The sequence below is a fragment of the Abramis brama genome (assembly GCF_963993115.1).
Source record: "Abramis brama genome assembly, chromosome: 17".
In the NCBI taxonomy this organism is placed as follows: domain Eukaryota; kingdom Metazoa; phylum Chordata; class Actinopteri; order Cypriniformes; family Leuciscidae; genus Abramis; species Abramis brama.
In genome coordinates this window covers 14,428,385-14,444,111 of record NC_139979.1, presented here as the reverse complement: position 1 = coordinate 14,444,111, position 15,727 = coordinate 14,428,385, and the positions used below count along the sequence as shown (strand labels likewise).

General features: G+C 37.6%; 1 protein-coding gene across 1 annotated transcript; it reads right to left on the bottom strand.

The window, feature by feature from the left end:
* Nucleotides 1-1,884: 1,884 nt before the first annotated feature.
* On the bottom strand, nt 1,885-15,391 carry LOC311067086 (semaphorin-7A). The gene is made up of 14 exons (XM_084088680.1): nt 15,164-15,391; nt 12,900-13,039; nt 12,493-12,549; nt 11,767-11,862; nt 10,800-10,896; nt 10,134-10,241; nt 9,397-9,536; nt 9,144-9,319; nt 8,659-8,767; nt 8,273-8,474; nt 7,869-7,984; nt 7,469-7,641; nt 7,311-7,366; nt 1,885-4,962 (listed from the first exon to the last, which is right to left on the bottom strand). Exons 1-14 carry the CDS (start codon nt 15,240-15,242, stop codon nt 4,616-4,618), a joined length of 1,896 nt encoding a protein of 631 aa, XP_083944806.1. The 5' UTR covers nt 15,243-15,391; the 3' UTR covers nt 1,885-4,615.
* Between the last annotated feature and the right edge of the window lie 336 nt (nt 15,392-15,727).

Sequence of the window (15,727 nt, the reverse complement as noted above, 5' to 3'; positions counted from 1 at the left end):
ATCACTTGTTTAGTGTTCATGTAAACACTACATTCAGATTCACCAATCAGAATGAATTCAGTTAGATTGAAACAAAAGGTGTGCACAGAGGTGGAAAGTTCAGGTTCAGAAAGTAAAAGTCCTCCTCGGTATTTTGTTCCAATCACCTGGATTTGCTAATTAGCACAGTTTTTCAGCCAGGAGATACTAGCTAATTAGAACTAATTAGTGAAATCAGGTGGCTAAGTTCATGGGTGGAATAAACATATGGCAGGACTTTTACTTTCTGACCCCTGGACTTTCCACCTCTGTGTGTGCATGTAAACAATGAATGGCGACTGCAGAAAGCAAAAGCCGAATCCCGGACATTTTGGACGATCTCGACGGCCGGACATGTCCGGGAAAAAGAGGATGGTAACCCCTTCTAAGCTTTCTCCTACTACTCAGCTTTCTCTACAGAACAAGAGCCTGCTAGCTTAGCTTCCAAAAAAAGATGGCTGACACTATGTGTACATTCTGTGAGTGAGATCCCACCCTCTATGGGCGGGTTGAAAAAATGCGGGACAGCCCCTACTACTGGCTGTAGTCTTTAGCCAAAAAATCCTCAGATGACCCAAAATGACGATTTTTCCGTCATTGGAGGATTTTTTCCAGACAAAAAATACATAAATCTCTCGTCTCAGGGGGATATGAGGGTGGAAAGCACGGTAATTAGAAAATACTACAGGTTTTCTACTAATGCAAAGCTTAATGCTAAATCCTGAAGTATCCCTTGGATGGCAGGCAGGAGTGGTTGGATGGCAGGAGAGGGGGTGCAGGAGGTGATGGTGAATGTGTGAAGTGCAGATCAGAGTGGGTGTGTGGTGTGAGACTGGGCTTTTCAAACCTGCAATAGAATGAATTTAAATCATCAGCAAGTTGATTCTCCACAGATCGGGGGGATGGTGACTTGTAGTTCCTCAGGCCTGTCCAGACAGATGCCGGGTCGTTGGCTGAAAACTGGTTTTTCAGCTTTTCAGAGAAGCTTCTTTTAGCAACTCTGATCTCATTTGTCAGTCTGTTTCTGGCCTGGTTATATAAGATTTTTTTTCCCCTGTAACTCGCAATATCCCTGAAATTATTGTTTTGGTAAATTAAGCTGGTCTTTAGGCTAACATACAACGACCCCACAACATTTAAAAAAATGAATTGGTTTATCCATAGCAGGAGGTTCAACCCCTCCCCGATCTGCAGGCTGCAGCCAGGTGTACTTGGTTTCAATTCCTAAGCCCTACACAGCCTCAGGGGCCTTCAGAAGATGCCACTGCAATTAGTGCACTGTTTGCCAAAGACTTCTGCTAAATTAACATGTTGACACATGATGTGTGCTTCTTGCCAAGGTAACTCCCAAATTGATATGCCATATACATTATGCAGTTGCAAAGTTAACAGCATTTTTAATAGTTTTAATATACTGTTTCACAAATCAGTGGTGTATTTTTAGTCTTTAGTCGAACTGCTTTAGTAATAATTTCAAAATAATTTAAATCTTTTTTAATTAATGCAAAAAAAAAAAAAATCCTGTTTGAACAATTTCTACTGACTTAGTATGGTTCTCAAAACCATTTTTTTAAACACTTAATGTGTGTTTAATAAAGAAATACTAAACCTTATATAAATTTTCTTTTCACAATCGAAACCATCTTGCCATGTTTACCATTTAAATAAAAAAAGATCATTCTGTTGTGTTTTGGTGATTAAACCAATATTTACATTAGACTACATTTCATAATTTTGAAGGAATGGTTTGGTGAAAAGCAACATTTACAACCACAATAGCGCAAACTGCACAATAGCAAGTTTGTTCAATACGTATATCTTTACAAAAAAAAACAAAAAACATTGATGAACAATCAAAAACATAAATACAGTAGATATTTTTATTTATTTTAATGCACATATTCAGGGAAACATTTAATGTATAATTATACGTTTCTGTATTTTACAATGTCTTCAACCCCTTTAGAAAAAAAAAAAATTGCTGACTTTTGGTAACCAGTTATAAATATGAATTATTAAGTGCAAGCTTACACAACTGCAAGATGCTTTGAGCAGTAAACCGTGCTGAGTGTCCCTACATGAGAAAACACTCCCTGCCACAAGTCTCGGGCAAAAAACACAATGCATAGCAAATGACAGACAATAAAAACACAGTGGCCTCGCAACACCAGTTACAGAGTAAAAAACGAATAAAAAAGAAACATGTAACAGTTGTTTACAGTATTGATTTTGTGTGATCTACATTGAAAGACCCTGTGTCATTTACACTGCCGAAAGTAATTTAGTGTGTGTGTGTGTGTGTGTGTGTGTGTGTGTGTGTGTGTGTGTGTGTGTGTGTGTGTGTGTCTAGATTCTGCTATATGTGTCTCAGAAAGGTAAACGTTTGGCTTTGAAGCACAGTGGAAAAGTTAGAAAAGCTCTCTGATGAAAATGACACAACATTGGTTTGGCACTAGAACGTTCCTGCATTTAGTGCAGTGTAGCACATTAGGCCAAGAGACAGAGGTACGAGTACACAGAGAGGGCAACAGTGCTGTGGCATTCAGCATGCAAACAGAAAGTTAGCACACGCTAGCATAAGTAATGTGTAAAGCAACACTGCAGTCAGTCCCTGGACTATTTACATGGCTTGTATGAAACTTTTTAAATATCTCGTGATGCCCAAACATCAACCCAGAGATCCATATGGAAGTACAAAACAAACTTTTGATTAGATTGGCAGATTATGTCACCAGTAGAGCAAGAAACAGAATGGCACAAGACGTAACTACAAATAAAAAAAAATAGTCCATCTTCTGAAAACACAATGCACTTCTGGTTAATTAGTAATCAATTCATTCATAACACCATTGTTTCACTCCTGCTCCCAAAATACAGTGTGGAAAGAACAAGGTTAAAGACAAATTTGGCATTTGGGGTCAGTTGCTCTGAGAGAGAGAGAAAGAAACAAAAATAGTGGTGAGGTGCATGTGTGTGTGTTAGAGGTGCAGATGACAATTAGAGACGATTATGTGCTAGTTAGAAAGTTCTTGTATGAGCATCTTATTTTTCCCTTTCTGTAATGTGTATAAGATAAAGTTTTATCGCTGAAGTGATGATCAAATAAAATGATATGACGTAAAATGGTGACAGATTTACACTCAGAACACCTTAGTGCAGAATGACTGTTTAGATCCATCAGGAATGCTTTCTATTCCCATAGGCAGCAATGGTGAAAAACAGCATATGCAGAGCATTACGATTAAAACAACATTATAATTAAGCCTCTTTACACAGCAACTACAAAATGCAACTCCATATCACATGTACTGAAGCTTATTTGAACGCAAAATGTAAAAATGTCATGAGCATGAAAATTACAGGCATCAAGGATGCAAGAGAGTTTATGTCTGTTAAACACAGTGACATACCGAGATAAACTATCTGGTTTTATGGATTCTGGTTATTCTTCCTGTTCACACTGAGCAAAAGCATTTGAATCTGTATTGGTTTTGTATCGGTATCGTTTTTGCAGTTCACATTTCTAGTAGTGACTGATACGTGATTTCAAACTTCTTAAACAGGCACAAACAAATCAGCTGTATGTACTCCTGAAATCATGCTGAAATAACATTCTGTGTCAGGTGGAAAGACAAAGCCAGCAGATTCTGCAGGTTCTGCTCAGTTTGCAGGTTGTGCTTAGGATGTGACCCTTACAGCTTAAAGGGACTCATCCTTGTTTTAAGGCTTCAGAACTGTTCTAATGGCACACAATGGAAAAAAATAATAAAAGAATTTATAACAGCATATTCATGTTTCAGCATATATCTCGCTTTTGTACCTCAGTAAATCTACATACCAACGAAAAAGTAACACTTTAAAATAAGGTTCAATTTGGTTAAATCATTAGGTAACGTGAATTAACAATGATCAGTACACATTCAATTAATTTAATGTTAATTTCTTACACTAATATATTTTTAGCATTTCAAGCTGTATAAATGAACAGCAGTTCATGTATTATGAACAAACATAAATTTACAATGAACATGTGTGTAAATTAACATTAACCTAGTTAACAAAATACTGTAAAAAAAAAAATTGTTAATTGTTAGTTCATGATACCCAATGCATCAACTAAAGTAATTGAACCTTTCTATAAAGCGTTAACGAGAAAACTAACCAGGTTAAAAATCTGATCTGGATTCCATATCTAAGTGTAGTTAGCAAAGCAGTCTTTTGGAAACATCTGAAAGATGGCACTAACATTTTGCAAGCAATGTACACATCTCATGTATTAGATATTTGAATATACAGTATATAAGTCTAAATGTTTGCGTTTAGGCTGATGGGCATGAAACAGTATACACTTACATAAGTTAATGTAATACATAACACTGGTGTTTGGTATGATAAAGCATTCTGCAAAATGAGACAATTTCAGGCATTTTCTCGGCCCTTCAAAGAAAAGAATTGCTCCGAATAAGAAACAAGAAACACAGTTTATATAGAGACCAGCTGCTCCCCTGCAGTTTAGTTGGACCGGTCTAGGTACTCATGCTCTGCTGACCTTAGCATAAAACTCGTTTTCCTTCCGACTCCTCAGGATTCACTGGATCTACAGGAGCCAGTGTGCCGCGGCAGCCAGCAGCAGAGCCGACCCCAGGGTGGAGGCTAGCGAGGTGGAGAGGAGTCCACCGTTGAACACTAGCTTGTAGGACACCACCTCCTGTTGCAGACCGTTCTCCTCCGCCAGACAGCGGAATACACCCTCCTTCAGAGGCAGGTCAGGGGTGGGTGCCAGCACACAGGAGGAGCCAGAGATGGTGCAAGGATATTCCTTGATGCATTTGTCTTTCTCCCAGCGGTAAGTGGCATGGTAGGATCGCACTGGGCACGGTAGCAGGACCGGTCCATCTTTATCCACTAAAACTTGTTTGGGGATGGTGCTAGGTGCCTTATGAGCTGTATCCCACAATTATAGGAAACATTTTAGTATATTTGAAACCATTTTTAATAAAAAATACTTGGTAACACTTTATTTTACAGTATCCTTGTCACATATGTTGCGTGTACTTACCATAGCAATGACAGTAAATTATGCATTATTACATGCAACTAACCCTCAACCAAATCCTAATCCTACCCTAACCCTATAGTAAGTGCATGTAGTTACTTAATATTACTCAGTACTTAAATATATAATTACACTGTAACAATGACACCTTAAAATGAAGTGTAAACAAATACGTTTATTTTATATATACACTATTGTTTAAAAGTTTGGGGTCAGTAAGATTTGTAATGTTTTTATGTCTCTTATGCTTGCCAAGGCTGCATTTATTTGATCAAAGATACAGTAAAACAATAATATTGTGAAATATTTTTACAATTCCAAGTAACTGTGTTCTATAAAATGTAATTTATTCCTGCGCTGGGAAAGCTGAATTTTCATCAGTCCTTACTCCAGTCTTCAGTTCGGAAATCATTCTAATATGCTGATTTGGTGCTCAAGAAACATTTATTATTACCAATGTCGAAAACTGTTGTGCTGATTAATATTTATGTGGAAATGGAAATAAATATTGTTTTGTTTCAGGATTCATTGATTAGTAGAAAGTTCAGCATTTATTTGAAAAATATTTTTTTGTAACAATGTAAAAATATTAATTTATTTTATATTATAAATGAATATGAATATATATATATATATATATATATATATATATATATATATATATATATATATATATATATATATATATATATATATATATATTAGCATATACACTCACCTAAAGGATTATTAGGAACACCTGTTCAATTTCTCATTAATGCAATTATCTAATCAACCAATCACATGGCAGTTGCTTCAATGCATTTAGGGGTGTGGTCCTGGTCAAGACAATCTCCTGAACTCCAAACTGAATGTCAGAATGGGAAAGAAAGGTGATTTAAACAATTTTGAGCGTGGCATGGTTGTTGGTGCCAGACGGGCCGGTCTGAGTATTTCACAATCTGCTCAGTTACTGGGATTTTCACGCACAACCATTTCTAGGGTTTACAAAGAATGGTGTGAAAAAGGAAAAACATCCAGTATGCGGCAGTCCTGTGGGCGAAAATGCCTTGTTGATGCTAGAGGTCAGAGGAGAATGGGCCGACTGATTCAAGCTGATAGAAGAGCAACTTTGACTGAAATAACCACTCGTTACAACCGAGGTATGCAGCAAAGCATTTGTGAAGCCACAACACGCACAACCTTGAGGCGGATGGGCTACAACAGCAGAAGACCCCACCGGGTACCACTCATCTCCACTACAAATAGGAAAAAGAGGCTACAATTTGCACAAGCTCACCAAAATTGGACAGTTGAAGACTGGAAAAATGTTGCCTGGTCTGATGAGTTTCGATTTCTGTTGAGACATTCAGATGGTAGAGTCAGAATTTGGCGTAAACAGAATGAGAACATGGATCCATCATGCCTTGTTACCACTGTGCAGGCTGGTGGTGGTGGTGTAATGGTGTGGGGGATGTTTTCTTGGCACACTTTAGGCCCCTTAGTGCCAATTGGGCATCGTTTAAATGCCACGGCCTACCTGAGCATTGTTTCTGACCATGTCCATCCCTTTATGACCACCATGTACCCATCCTCTTATGGCTACTTCTAGCAGGATAATGCACCATGTCACAAAGCTCGAATCATTTCGAATTTGTTTCTTGAACATGACAATGAGTTCACTGTACTAAAATGGCCCCCACAGTCACTAGATCTCAACCCAATAGAGCATCTTTGGGATGTGGTGGAACGGGAGCTTCATGCCCTGGATGTGCATCCGACAAATCTCCATCAACTGCAAGATGCTATCCTATCAATATGGGCCAACATTTCTAAAGAATGCTTTCAGCACCTTGTTGAATCAATGCCACGTAGAATTAAGGCAGTTCTGAAGGCGAAAGGGGGTCAAACACAGTATTTGTATGGTGTTCCTAATAATCCTTTAGGTGAGTGTATATTAGCATATATTACAGACATGATACTACTATTAATGTTTGTCTCTTTTTTTTATTCTTAGGGTTTTAATTGTTTGTCTATACAGTATCTTGTAAAAAGAAAAAATCAATGGCATTAAATACTGTTAAGTCAGTGAATTCCAGAAAAAAATATTATATGGAAAGTGATATGAATAAAAAAACTATATTTAGAAAACAATGCAAAAATGGGTTTCATTGGGAAGAAGAAGCTGAAACTGTGCCATAAAGGGTTCAGAGATACAAGAAAAATGGCACCTTTAAAAGTCTCAAAGACAATTTACCTGGAGCATCGCCGCAGACCGAGGCACTGGAGTGGTCAAGGGTCTGAATAAGGGTCCTGATTTCAAAATAGTGAGAGAATTTTTTTTTTAAACTTAGGTTACTTTGTCAGGAAAAACAGTAATGCATCATTGTGTGATATTTGTGAGTGCATATGTACCCAGTGCTAATGTTGTAGTGTGCTGGGATTGCAGTACACTTCCTCTTGGACTTGTCCCACGCACAATATGGATCTCGTGAAAGGATGCATTCCCGGCAGCCTACTCCGTAGCGACCACAGTCAGCCAGGGGGATGCGCTGCACTTCAAGCTCTGTGCCAATATAGAGATGACCCTGGTAAAAAGCAGAATTCAGAGGTTAAAGGTGCCATCTGGATCCTATCAAACTCTATTTTAAATATCTATGTGAACAGCCTTTGAATTACTCTCTCACTGTATTGTGCAAATAGTTATTCAAAGCTATATATAATTATATTTCAGTGGAATAATATGTCCTACCACTGCAGGCTAAAATTGGCCTGTTTTAGTGTGAGTTCACATCATTAAAATGTGGGTCTGTACCTTTTTAGAGTCAATTGCCATGTTAATGATGGGACTATCATCGTGGAATAAAGAATACTGTGCTATGATAAAGGCTCCTTCTATGGCATGGAGCACCTTCAGGACTTTACCCTTTTCTGTGCAGGAGAAACAGGAAAAATAGCATTAGAAAAGATAGAAAAACAATAATAGAATAAGAATAAATGATATGGGGTGCAAGGTGCAAAATTGAATATTTGTCAATATCAGAGATTTGTTTTAGTTTTCCGGTATCACTCAATATTGTATATTTAATTTTGGTGCTGATTTCTGCTACTTGTACATTTGCAGCCATCAAACACTTACTCTTCAAAAACACTAATAAATGAATATCACTGTTAAATATTATCTTTAGCAATTTCCATTTTCATACTGTATCAGAATACCTGTGCCCAGATAAATGACAATGTAGTGTTCATCATTGACAGCCAAGACTGTGTCTGCCACAAGATGTGTGAAGTGGTCATGAACTGGCAGTTCCAGAGGAGTTTCGCCAACCGGGTAGATCATATCCTCAATCTCAGGGTGATCCTTGATCACAGTCAGGATCTTCTGGCTATGAGCCTGAGTGTTGTTCCTGAAAGCACACTGGATAAAGGCGAACCACACAAATGAAAAATCACGTTGTGCCTTTGTGTTATGAAATTGTAGGATAGTATTTTATCGATACATTCAAAGTTAATTTAATAAATGTTAAGAATGTAGCATGTATAACAAAATTATTCTGCTGGCACATAATTATGCCTTTGGTTGATGTTTCGGTGTGCTGTACCGTTCCAGGACGAGGGGCCACTAAAGGTGAGTTATAGCCCTTCAGTTTGGATGTAGAAAAGGCTTTGTCAATTTCTTCAATGGAGTATGCACACACTACAGTGGTGTTCCTGTAGAAAGACATAAACATGGAAAACAGATTTTAATCAAGTATGGATATTCATTCTGAGATCTGTTAAAGATTACATTTATCAGTGTAAAGAAATAATGAATGTTTTAAAAGATTAGCTTTCAGTAAATGTTAATGCACAAATAGGTGAAATGAGCATGCACAATTAAATATCCAAATGATAAATTGAAAAAAAGAAAAAAAGAAATGTAATATTGATCAATATGGTTTATATAAAAGAAAGCTTGAAGTAAGCACAACTGACAATGTTTTTATCAGTGTTTTGAGTAAAAATTCTATAGAGATGTATTTTGTGGTGAATAATGAAGTCTTGCCAAAGGCATTATCCAACTGCATGATGTCAAATGTCTTCCTACCAGGCATTGGAGAAGAGGCCATATATCAACCCAGTGCGGAGATCAGAGGCCAGAACGAAGGCCTGTTTGAAGTTGTTGTACTGCACAGGAGTTTTAGCTTTACCACACATCACACGTGCCTTCAGGAATGTGGTCCAGGAGTTTGGCAGCACATTCTGAAGCCCTCCCTCGTCAACCTGAGCCACACATGCAAAGGTTATCAGAAAGAGTCCTGACAGCAGTGTATCTGAAGCAGGCATTAAGAGCGTGTTACCATGCAGACTCGTCCTATCCGAGCCCTGTAAGGCTCTTCATCTAGACTGGCTGTACTGTTGACCTCACTGAAGAAGAAATAGATCTCATCTTTGAGTTTCTCTTTGTGTGGTATCACAGCGGCTCCTGCAAACTGGGGATCTGAGAGAGAGGGTGAGAGCAGATTTATTATTTTCATATTATTTTCATAGACACAAAGATAAGTGTTGTATATAAAGAATTAGTTTTTGAACCTTTATCTTAGTTGAAATCATTTTTTGATGTTTAAAAGAGATTTAAGTAAGCCATTCATGAGATTATAAATAATTAATAATTTGCATGAATGACATGAAGATTCAGTTTGACAATTAAGATTTCTACATTATCACAAAAAGTATATATATTTCAAACAAATGTTGTTCATGGTATATGAAGCATTCGAACCTTTTCAACATTGATAATAATAAGAAATCAGCAGCTGATTTCAGCATATTTTCAGCATAAAGCAGCAAATCAGCATATTAGACTGATTTCTGAGGGATCATGTGACACTGAAGACTGTAGTAATGGCTTTACCATCACAGTCAGGAATAAATTATATATTAAAACAGGAAAAAAGTTATTTTAAATTGTAATACTTTTGGTCAGGTTTTTAAACAAACTCTGTTTTATAAGCTGACATACTGTAGGATCCATTAGCTCAGTCCATCAAGACAATCTCCAAACTGCTAATGCAGTATATAACAACAGTTAACTCACTCTGTAGCCATTTATTCTCTGACTTCAGCTGTTTTTTGGAGCCATATGTGCGACGGATAGAGCCAGTCTGTCCTTCAACCTCTGACAGAGCAGAGTACAGATTCCCATCTAAGGAGAGAGATAAGTATATCCATCAGCCAAACCTCGGTGACCATAGTCCTGTCAAATCAAAGATTCTGAAACTTTGATTTAAATTTAGCAATGTTTGCAATACTTTGATACTCAAAGTAAAAAAGAGGGCTGCAACGCACTGCGAACTACTTCCTTCTGACTGACAGATGGAGACATTGTTGAGACATGCAATTTCTTTCAGAATCAGTGTTGACCTTTCAGCTCTGCTAACTTACATGGCATATGAAATACCCAACTTTGTATCTGACATTTAAAACACTAAAGAAAAGGGCAAGATATATTTTTGTCATATACTACAGGGAGTGTTGATCTTTTTGGAATTTGTTCTTTTACATTTCCTCTGATACACACTGTATTTTCACAGAGATCTGACAAGATTTGAAGCTTTGAGCATGTCACATTACAGTCTGCTCTACTTCAGAAACAAATACCTATTCAAATGAAAGAACTAAATAAAAAATATGAACAAAACATTCTCTCCCGCATTATCTCCTTCCTTTTCCCTTCCTCCATTCCTTTACTTTCTCTATTTACCTGCTGACAGACTGATGGAGCGCTGAGAAGGGAAAGGTGCCAAGATGTTAGACGCTACTGTTTCCGCCGGCATTTCCGTCAGTACACTGTCATTTACCTGGATGAGAGAGATGATGTGATTATTTAGTCATTTTCAGGCTTTTATTAAGGAAACAGCAGTGACACTGTAGCACTGTAGCACAAATCATACCACTTTTTAGCAGAACACTTTTTTTTTTACATAATATTATTCATCCACTAAATGTGTGTCCCACATTTCAGGATGTCAAACGCACATTTTATTGTACTACTTTCAGTTCTGTCATTTTAATCTAAGCACCGTCTCTCATGTCGATTCGGTTATAAATCACACCCACGGCAGAGACACACAAAGGTTATAAAAATGTTCACAATAATACAGAAGTGGTTAAATAAACAGCCTGGATTTTGTCAAAGCAGCTGAGCTCAGAAGGAAAACTGGTCTTATTTCCTTCACTTTCTAACCACAGAAAATGTTAAAGCGAATGAAATATGAGTAATAGGTATATGATAAGTGTCTTCGCAACATAATTTATTATTTTTAATAAACCCGAAATGTCTGCATTTAGCAGATGTGTTGTGCACATCTATTTTTTTGTTTGTTTCTGCAATTTTAGGCCCTTTTTTCCAAATGGCATACTTCATTTGTACTTTCAGTCTTGTTGACCTGCAATGGCTGCCACATGCACATGTCCATTAAGTTCATGAGACCGCAGGTGTCCCATTTGTTATTTTAGGTTTCAGTATGGTGCTCACGAGCGCCCCCTTTGCAGTCAATATGCGCCTGTTTAGGGTGCCATTTGGAACAGGGCCTTAGACTGTATCTTAAAAATTATCAAAGAGGAACATGTCCTAATCTTAAACACTTTTGTGGTTTGCTTACAGATGGAGTTTAAACTGCTTCTGGATTGTGAGAGTTGCATATACAATGGCAGGTAAGGCATCTTACCAGGAGATAACATTTAGGAGAACCCGCTGTTGTCCCACACACCACGAATGAATCACCGACTTTCTCAATTACTGAGATGAAATTATCACACTCTTGCTATAGAAAGATGAAAAAACACGATATGTGTCAAAGCAAAACATACAGACATCATATATTATAAATTATAGAAAGAATATAGTTGCTAAATAGTGTATGCCATCTAATTGTGGGCTTGGAGAGGCTCTTTCCTTTTCCTTTTTCTATACTAATTGCATTTGTAACTTCAGCATAAACACCCCAACAGCTGTCTTTATTTCGATTTTCAAGAAGCCCATCACTCATGTGTTGGCTTTCTGTCTGTGCCATTACCCTTAAAAAAATAGCCTCATTCAGTCAACTCTGAGTGATGACCTGCTCAGCATGGATGACTATTTCTGTAGATGTTGAACCAGGGCAGTGAATCCAGCCAGGCTGAGGAGCGTCTGGGAAATACGTTCATAAATGTTCTGATTAAAGATTCACTATTTATTATAATCCAGCTTAACCTGATGTGTGTAATTCACACAGTGGATTTATGAGAAATGTATAACTGGACACATTGTGCTAGTCACTTCTCGTGCACAGTAAGATATGTGAGTGAATTGAATTGCACGGTTTAAATGAGTTAAGATAATCCTTTTCTTTGCTTGAAATGCCAACCAGCTTGAGGTCTGAACTGACTGAACATTGTGGGTTTGTCTCTCTTACCTTCCATGCTGATGAGAGACACTTCGCTTTTGCATTCTCATCCATTACCACAGGGATCTGTGAGCACATCAACAACATTACTAATCATGCAGCCTTGCATACATAATAATGTACGGATGAATTGTTCTTATCATTTTATAGCTACTGTATATTCTATAATTACAATGAGAAAGCAGAACATAAAAGGTTATGGCTATAGTTAAATGATAAGAAGCTATAACTATCCCCCATTGCAAAGAAAAGCTTAATTTTATGCAACCACAAGTATTACCTCCATTATAAGACATTGTTCTGCTCCATAAATAATACCACCGTTTTGCTACTTGCCGAGTACCAGCTATCTAGGTCAGGATTTAGAGCAGTGATAGATCTACTTTAGCTCCAGGTTATGGTGTCATCCTCCCTACCTGCTTGTCATGCACTTCTTTATCACTGAAGCTGAGCTTATAGATGACCCCTTGGCCCCCCACATACAGGACGTCAGTTTCCTGTTGGTGGTAAACCGTCGTGTAGTTCTCCGGTTTAATGAAGCGAAACCGAGGGGATTCTAAAGAGAAATGAAATGCAGAAATGCAGTGTATAAACAGGGTTTTGGACATTTGCATGTTGTATATGTTCACATATTGCACAAATAAATAATGTACATCTACTAAATCAGTGGTTCTCAGCGGGTGGGTTGCAATTAAAAAATTGGCCACACGGATAAAACAATACAAATAACAAAATTAGCCATGAAAAATGTGTATATTTAGGATATAGCAAACGCGAAATAATAAAAAATAAAGGCTTCTTATATGAACCACTGTAAATGCAATAAATGCTTCCTTTATCTTTTGTTGTTGAGATCAAAGGCTGTGCATCCAAACTCTATAGTGTTTTGGTCCAAATCATCACTTGGTTTTATAGTAATAGTTCAGTATAACATAGTCCGATGTTGGTCATCACATTTTTGCTGTTGTGTGCATTAACAAAACTGTTGATTTTCCTTTTAGACTGTTCTATATAAATAATTTTGCATATTGTTGGACCTGTGCTTTTGTTAAATGTTATGTTAAATATTATATCATATTATTTAAATGCTATCACTTGATTTTCACAGTAAAATCTGGGTTTTAGAGCAAAACCAGTTGAGAACTACAGATCTTAAATAATTAGCTCAAATGCCTTAGCTGCTAATGTGGGCGTTTTTCATTATACCCAAATGGAGAATACTGTCAGATGTGGTTGTCAGGGGTAACCGTCAAATTAAAATTGTATTGTAATTTGAAATAATTGTTTCAATATATAAAGCGGAGCTTCGCGATTATTTCATAAAACTAACGTTGCAACAGGTGTTTGTTTCTGTCTGCGCTGGTAGATTTCAGCACAATCAATAACTGGCTATTCGAAGGGGGGCTGAAGAGGTCGAAAAAGCCTGCAGACCAGTCTGAGCCGGTTTATATTTGCATATACAGCTCTCGTTTTCCATAACACTTTAGTTCATCAGAGAATTTGTCTCCTGATCGCATCCTTGGTGAAGACGTGCGCTGAATTGAAGAGGTCGCTGTCCGTGGTGCTGAAGTGGGCGGTCAAGACCAACAAACTCAATGGAGTCTTATATTGGGCTCTCACGGTTTCTCATATTATGTGTATTTGTGAGAGGTTTTAGTATCCCGTAACACTGAGGGGATGGCCGTGAGACATGTTGATGTTTTTAAACAAATGCATGACCCATACCGTTTGTATCGACATAGAAGTCTGTGAACGTGCTTGGAATAAATTATAATGGTGGGTTTCGTGGAATTTTCCATGGGCTATCCTTGCAAATGCGAGTGTGTTTTTCCCTGGATCGCATGTTGTACCCTGTGTTTTGGAAATGCATCAGTTGCTGCAGTGCCATCATTCCCGTTAGCTCACACACCTGCATTGCAGCTCTGTAGATTGCGTCCTATGCTTTTCTTAAAACAAACCCACTTGCTGCGTATTCTACAGGAAAATTGCTTCAAAACAACAATGTCATTCAATGCATTTACAAGTTTAGATAGAAAGCGAAAGGTCGTTTCAGAAAATGACTTATTCAGTAGCCTCCAGGAAGATTCAGGCGCTTGTTTACTACAGACCACTCGCTCTTGACCAAACCATACACCATTAACATATCTTCAGGAGATGTTACTATGACTACACAGGCAAAAATCTTTCCAGCATCATCGTATGAACCATCAGTTATACTTAACAGGCTGCATAGGCTATGTGTTGGCATCGGCACTATACGCTTCATTTTTATACAACGTCAGTAATTAAAGCGATGCATTTACTGTATTTTTTTCATTGTAGTCTAGGCTTGTGTACTCTTAACCATGATTAATATCACACATACGTCATGATGTGAAGTCATGACGTGCATGTGAGCCTCAATTGTTTTTTTGTTTTCAAAACAGCAATGTAAAACAGTCAGTGCCTCATCTTAATTGCCTCAATTTACTAACATTGTGATTTGACTTTTTTTTTTTTTTTTTTTTTACTTCCCGACTTAATACGCAGCATTTTTTTCTTGATGGGAAAATAAGATTTGTAATTTCTGCTTCAGTAAGGATAAACATGACATCAGAACCTGAGAACGAGAAAATTCCAGACCTCTCCACAGAATCCGTAGCAGAATTAAACTATATCATTGAAGAAAATAAAGCCTTACCCATCACGGTAAATTTCAGCCGGGGTGATTTTTCGGCCAAAACCACAGAGAACAGAGTCGCCAGTATGAGTAGATTCATGTTGCTGAGTGATGCTTAAATTAGAGTGACGACACGTTAATATAAGACTTGTCTCAGATAAGGATGGTGTTGTTTTGCCTGAAGTGTGTGTGATAAGCGGACGCTGCCTTGTCCCTCAGACCTCTGTGAGAATCTGAGCGGTAATTGCCTTCACGTCACACCTTCTGAAAGAGAGAGAAAAGAGCGAACAGACATGCGCTCACGCGGATTGACAACCACACACTGAGCTAAACACTTTATTTATTAGTTTAATGCATTTTAAGTCATGCGTTGACATTCCACTTTAATACACTTCAGTTTGTAGATCATATATAGGCTACATATTATAATTTACATTTAGACAGGGGTGTTGCTAACATTATAACATTTAAACATTTAGAAATGTTTATAGGGCCAATGTCCCCCCATTTCTCGGGAGATGTTAAATACCCAGCATTTTAACCTTCACAAAAAAATACCCTGCATATAAGTTAATGGCAATTTAA

Excerpts from the sequence above, each read along its gene's own strand:
- LOC311067086 (XM_084088680.1), bottom strand. The coding sequence starts at position 15,242 with ATGAATCTACTCATACTGGCGACTCTGTTCTCTGTGGTTTTGGCCGAA. Across the intron at positions 12,550-12,899 it reads AAGAAGTGCATGACAAGCAG|ATCCCTGTGGTAATGGATGA; the intron begins GTAGGGAGGATG and ends ATGTGCTCACAG. Across the intron at positions 8,768-9,143 it reads GGCCTCTTCTCCAATGCCTG|GAACACCACTGTAGTGTGTG; the intron begins GTAGGAAGACAT and ends GTCTTTCTACAG.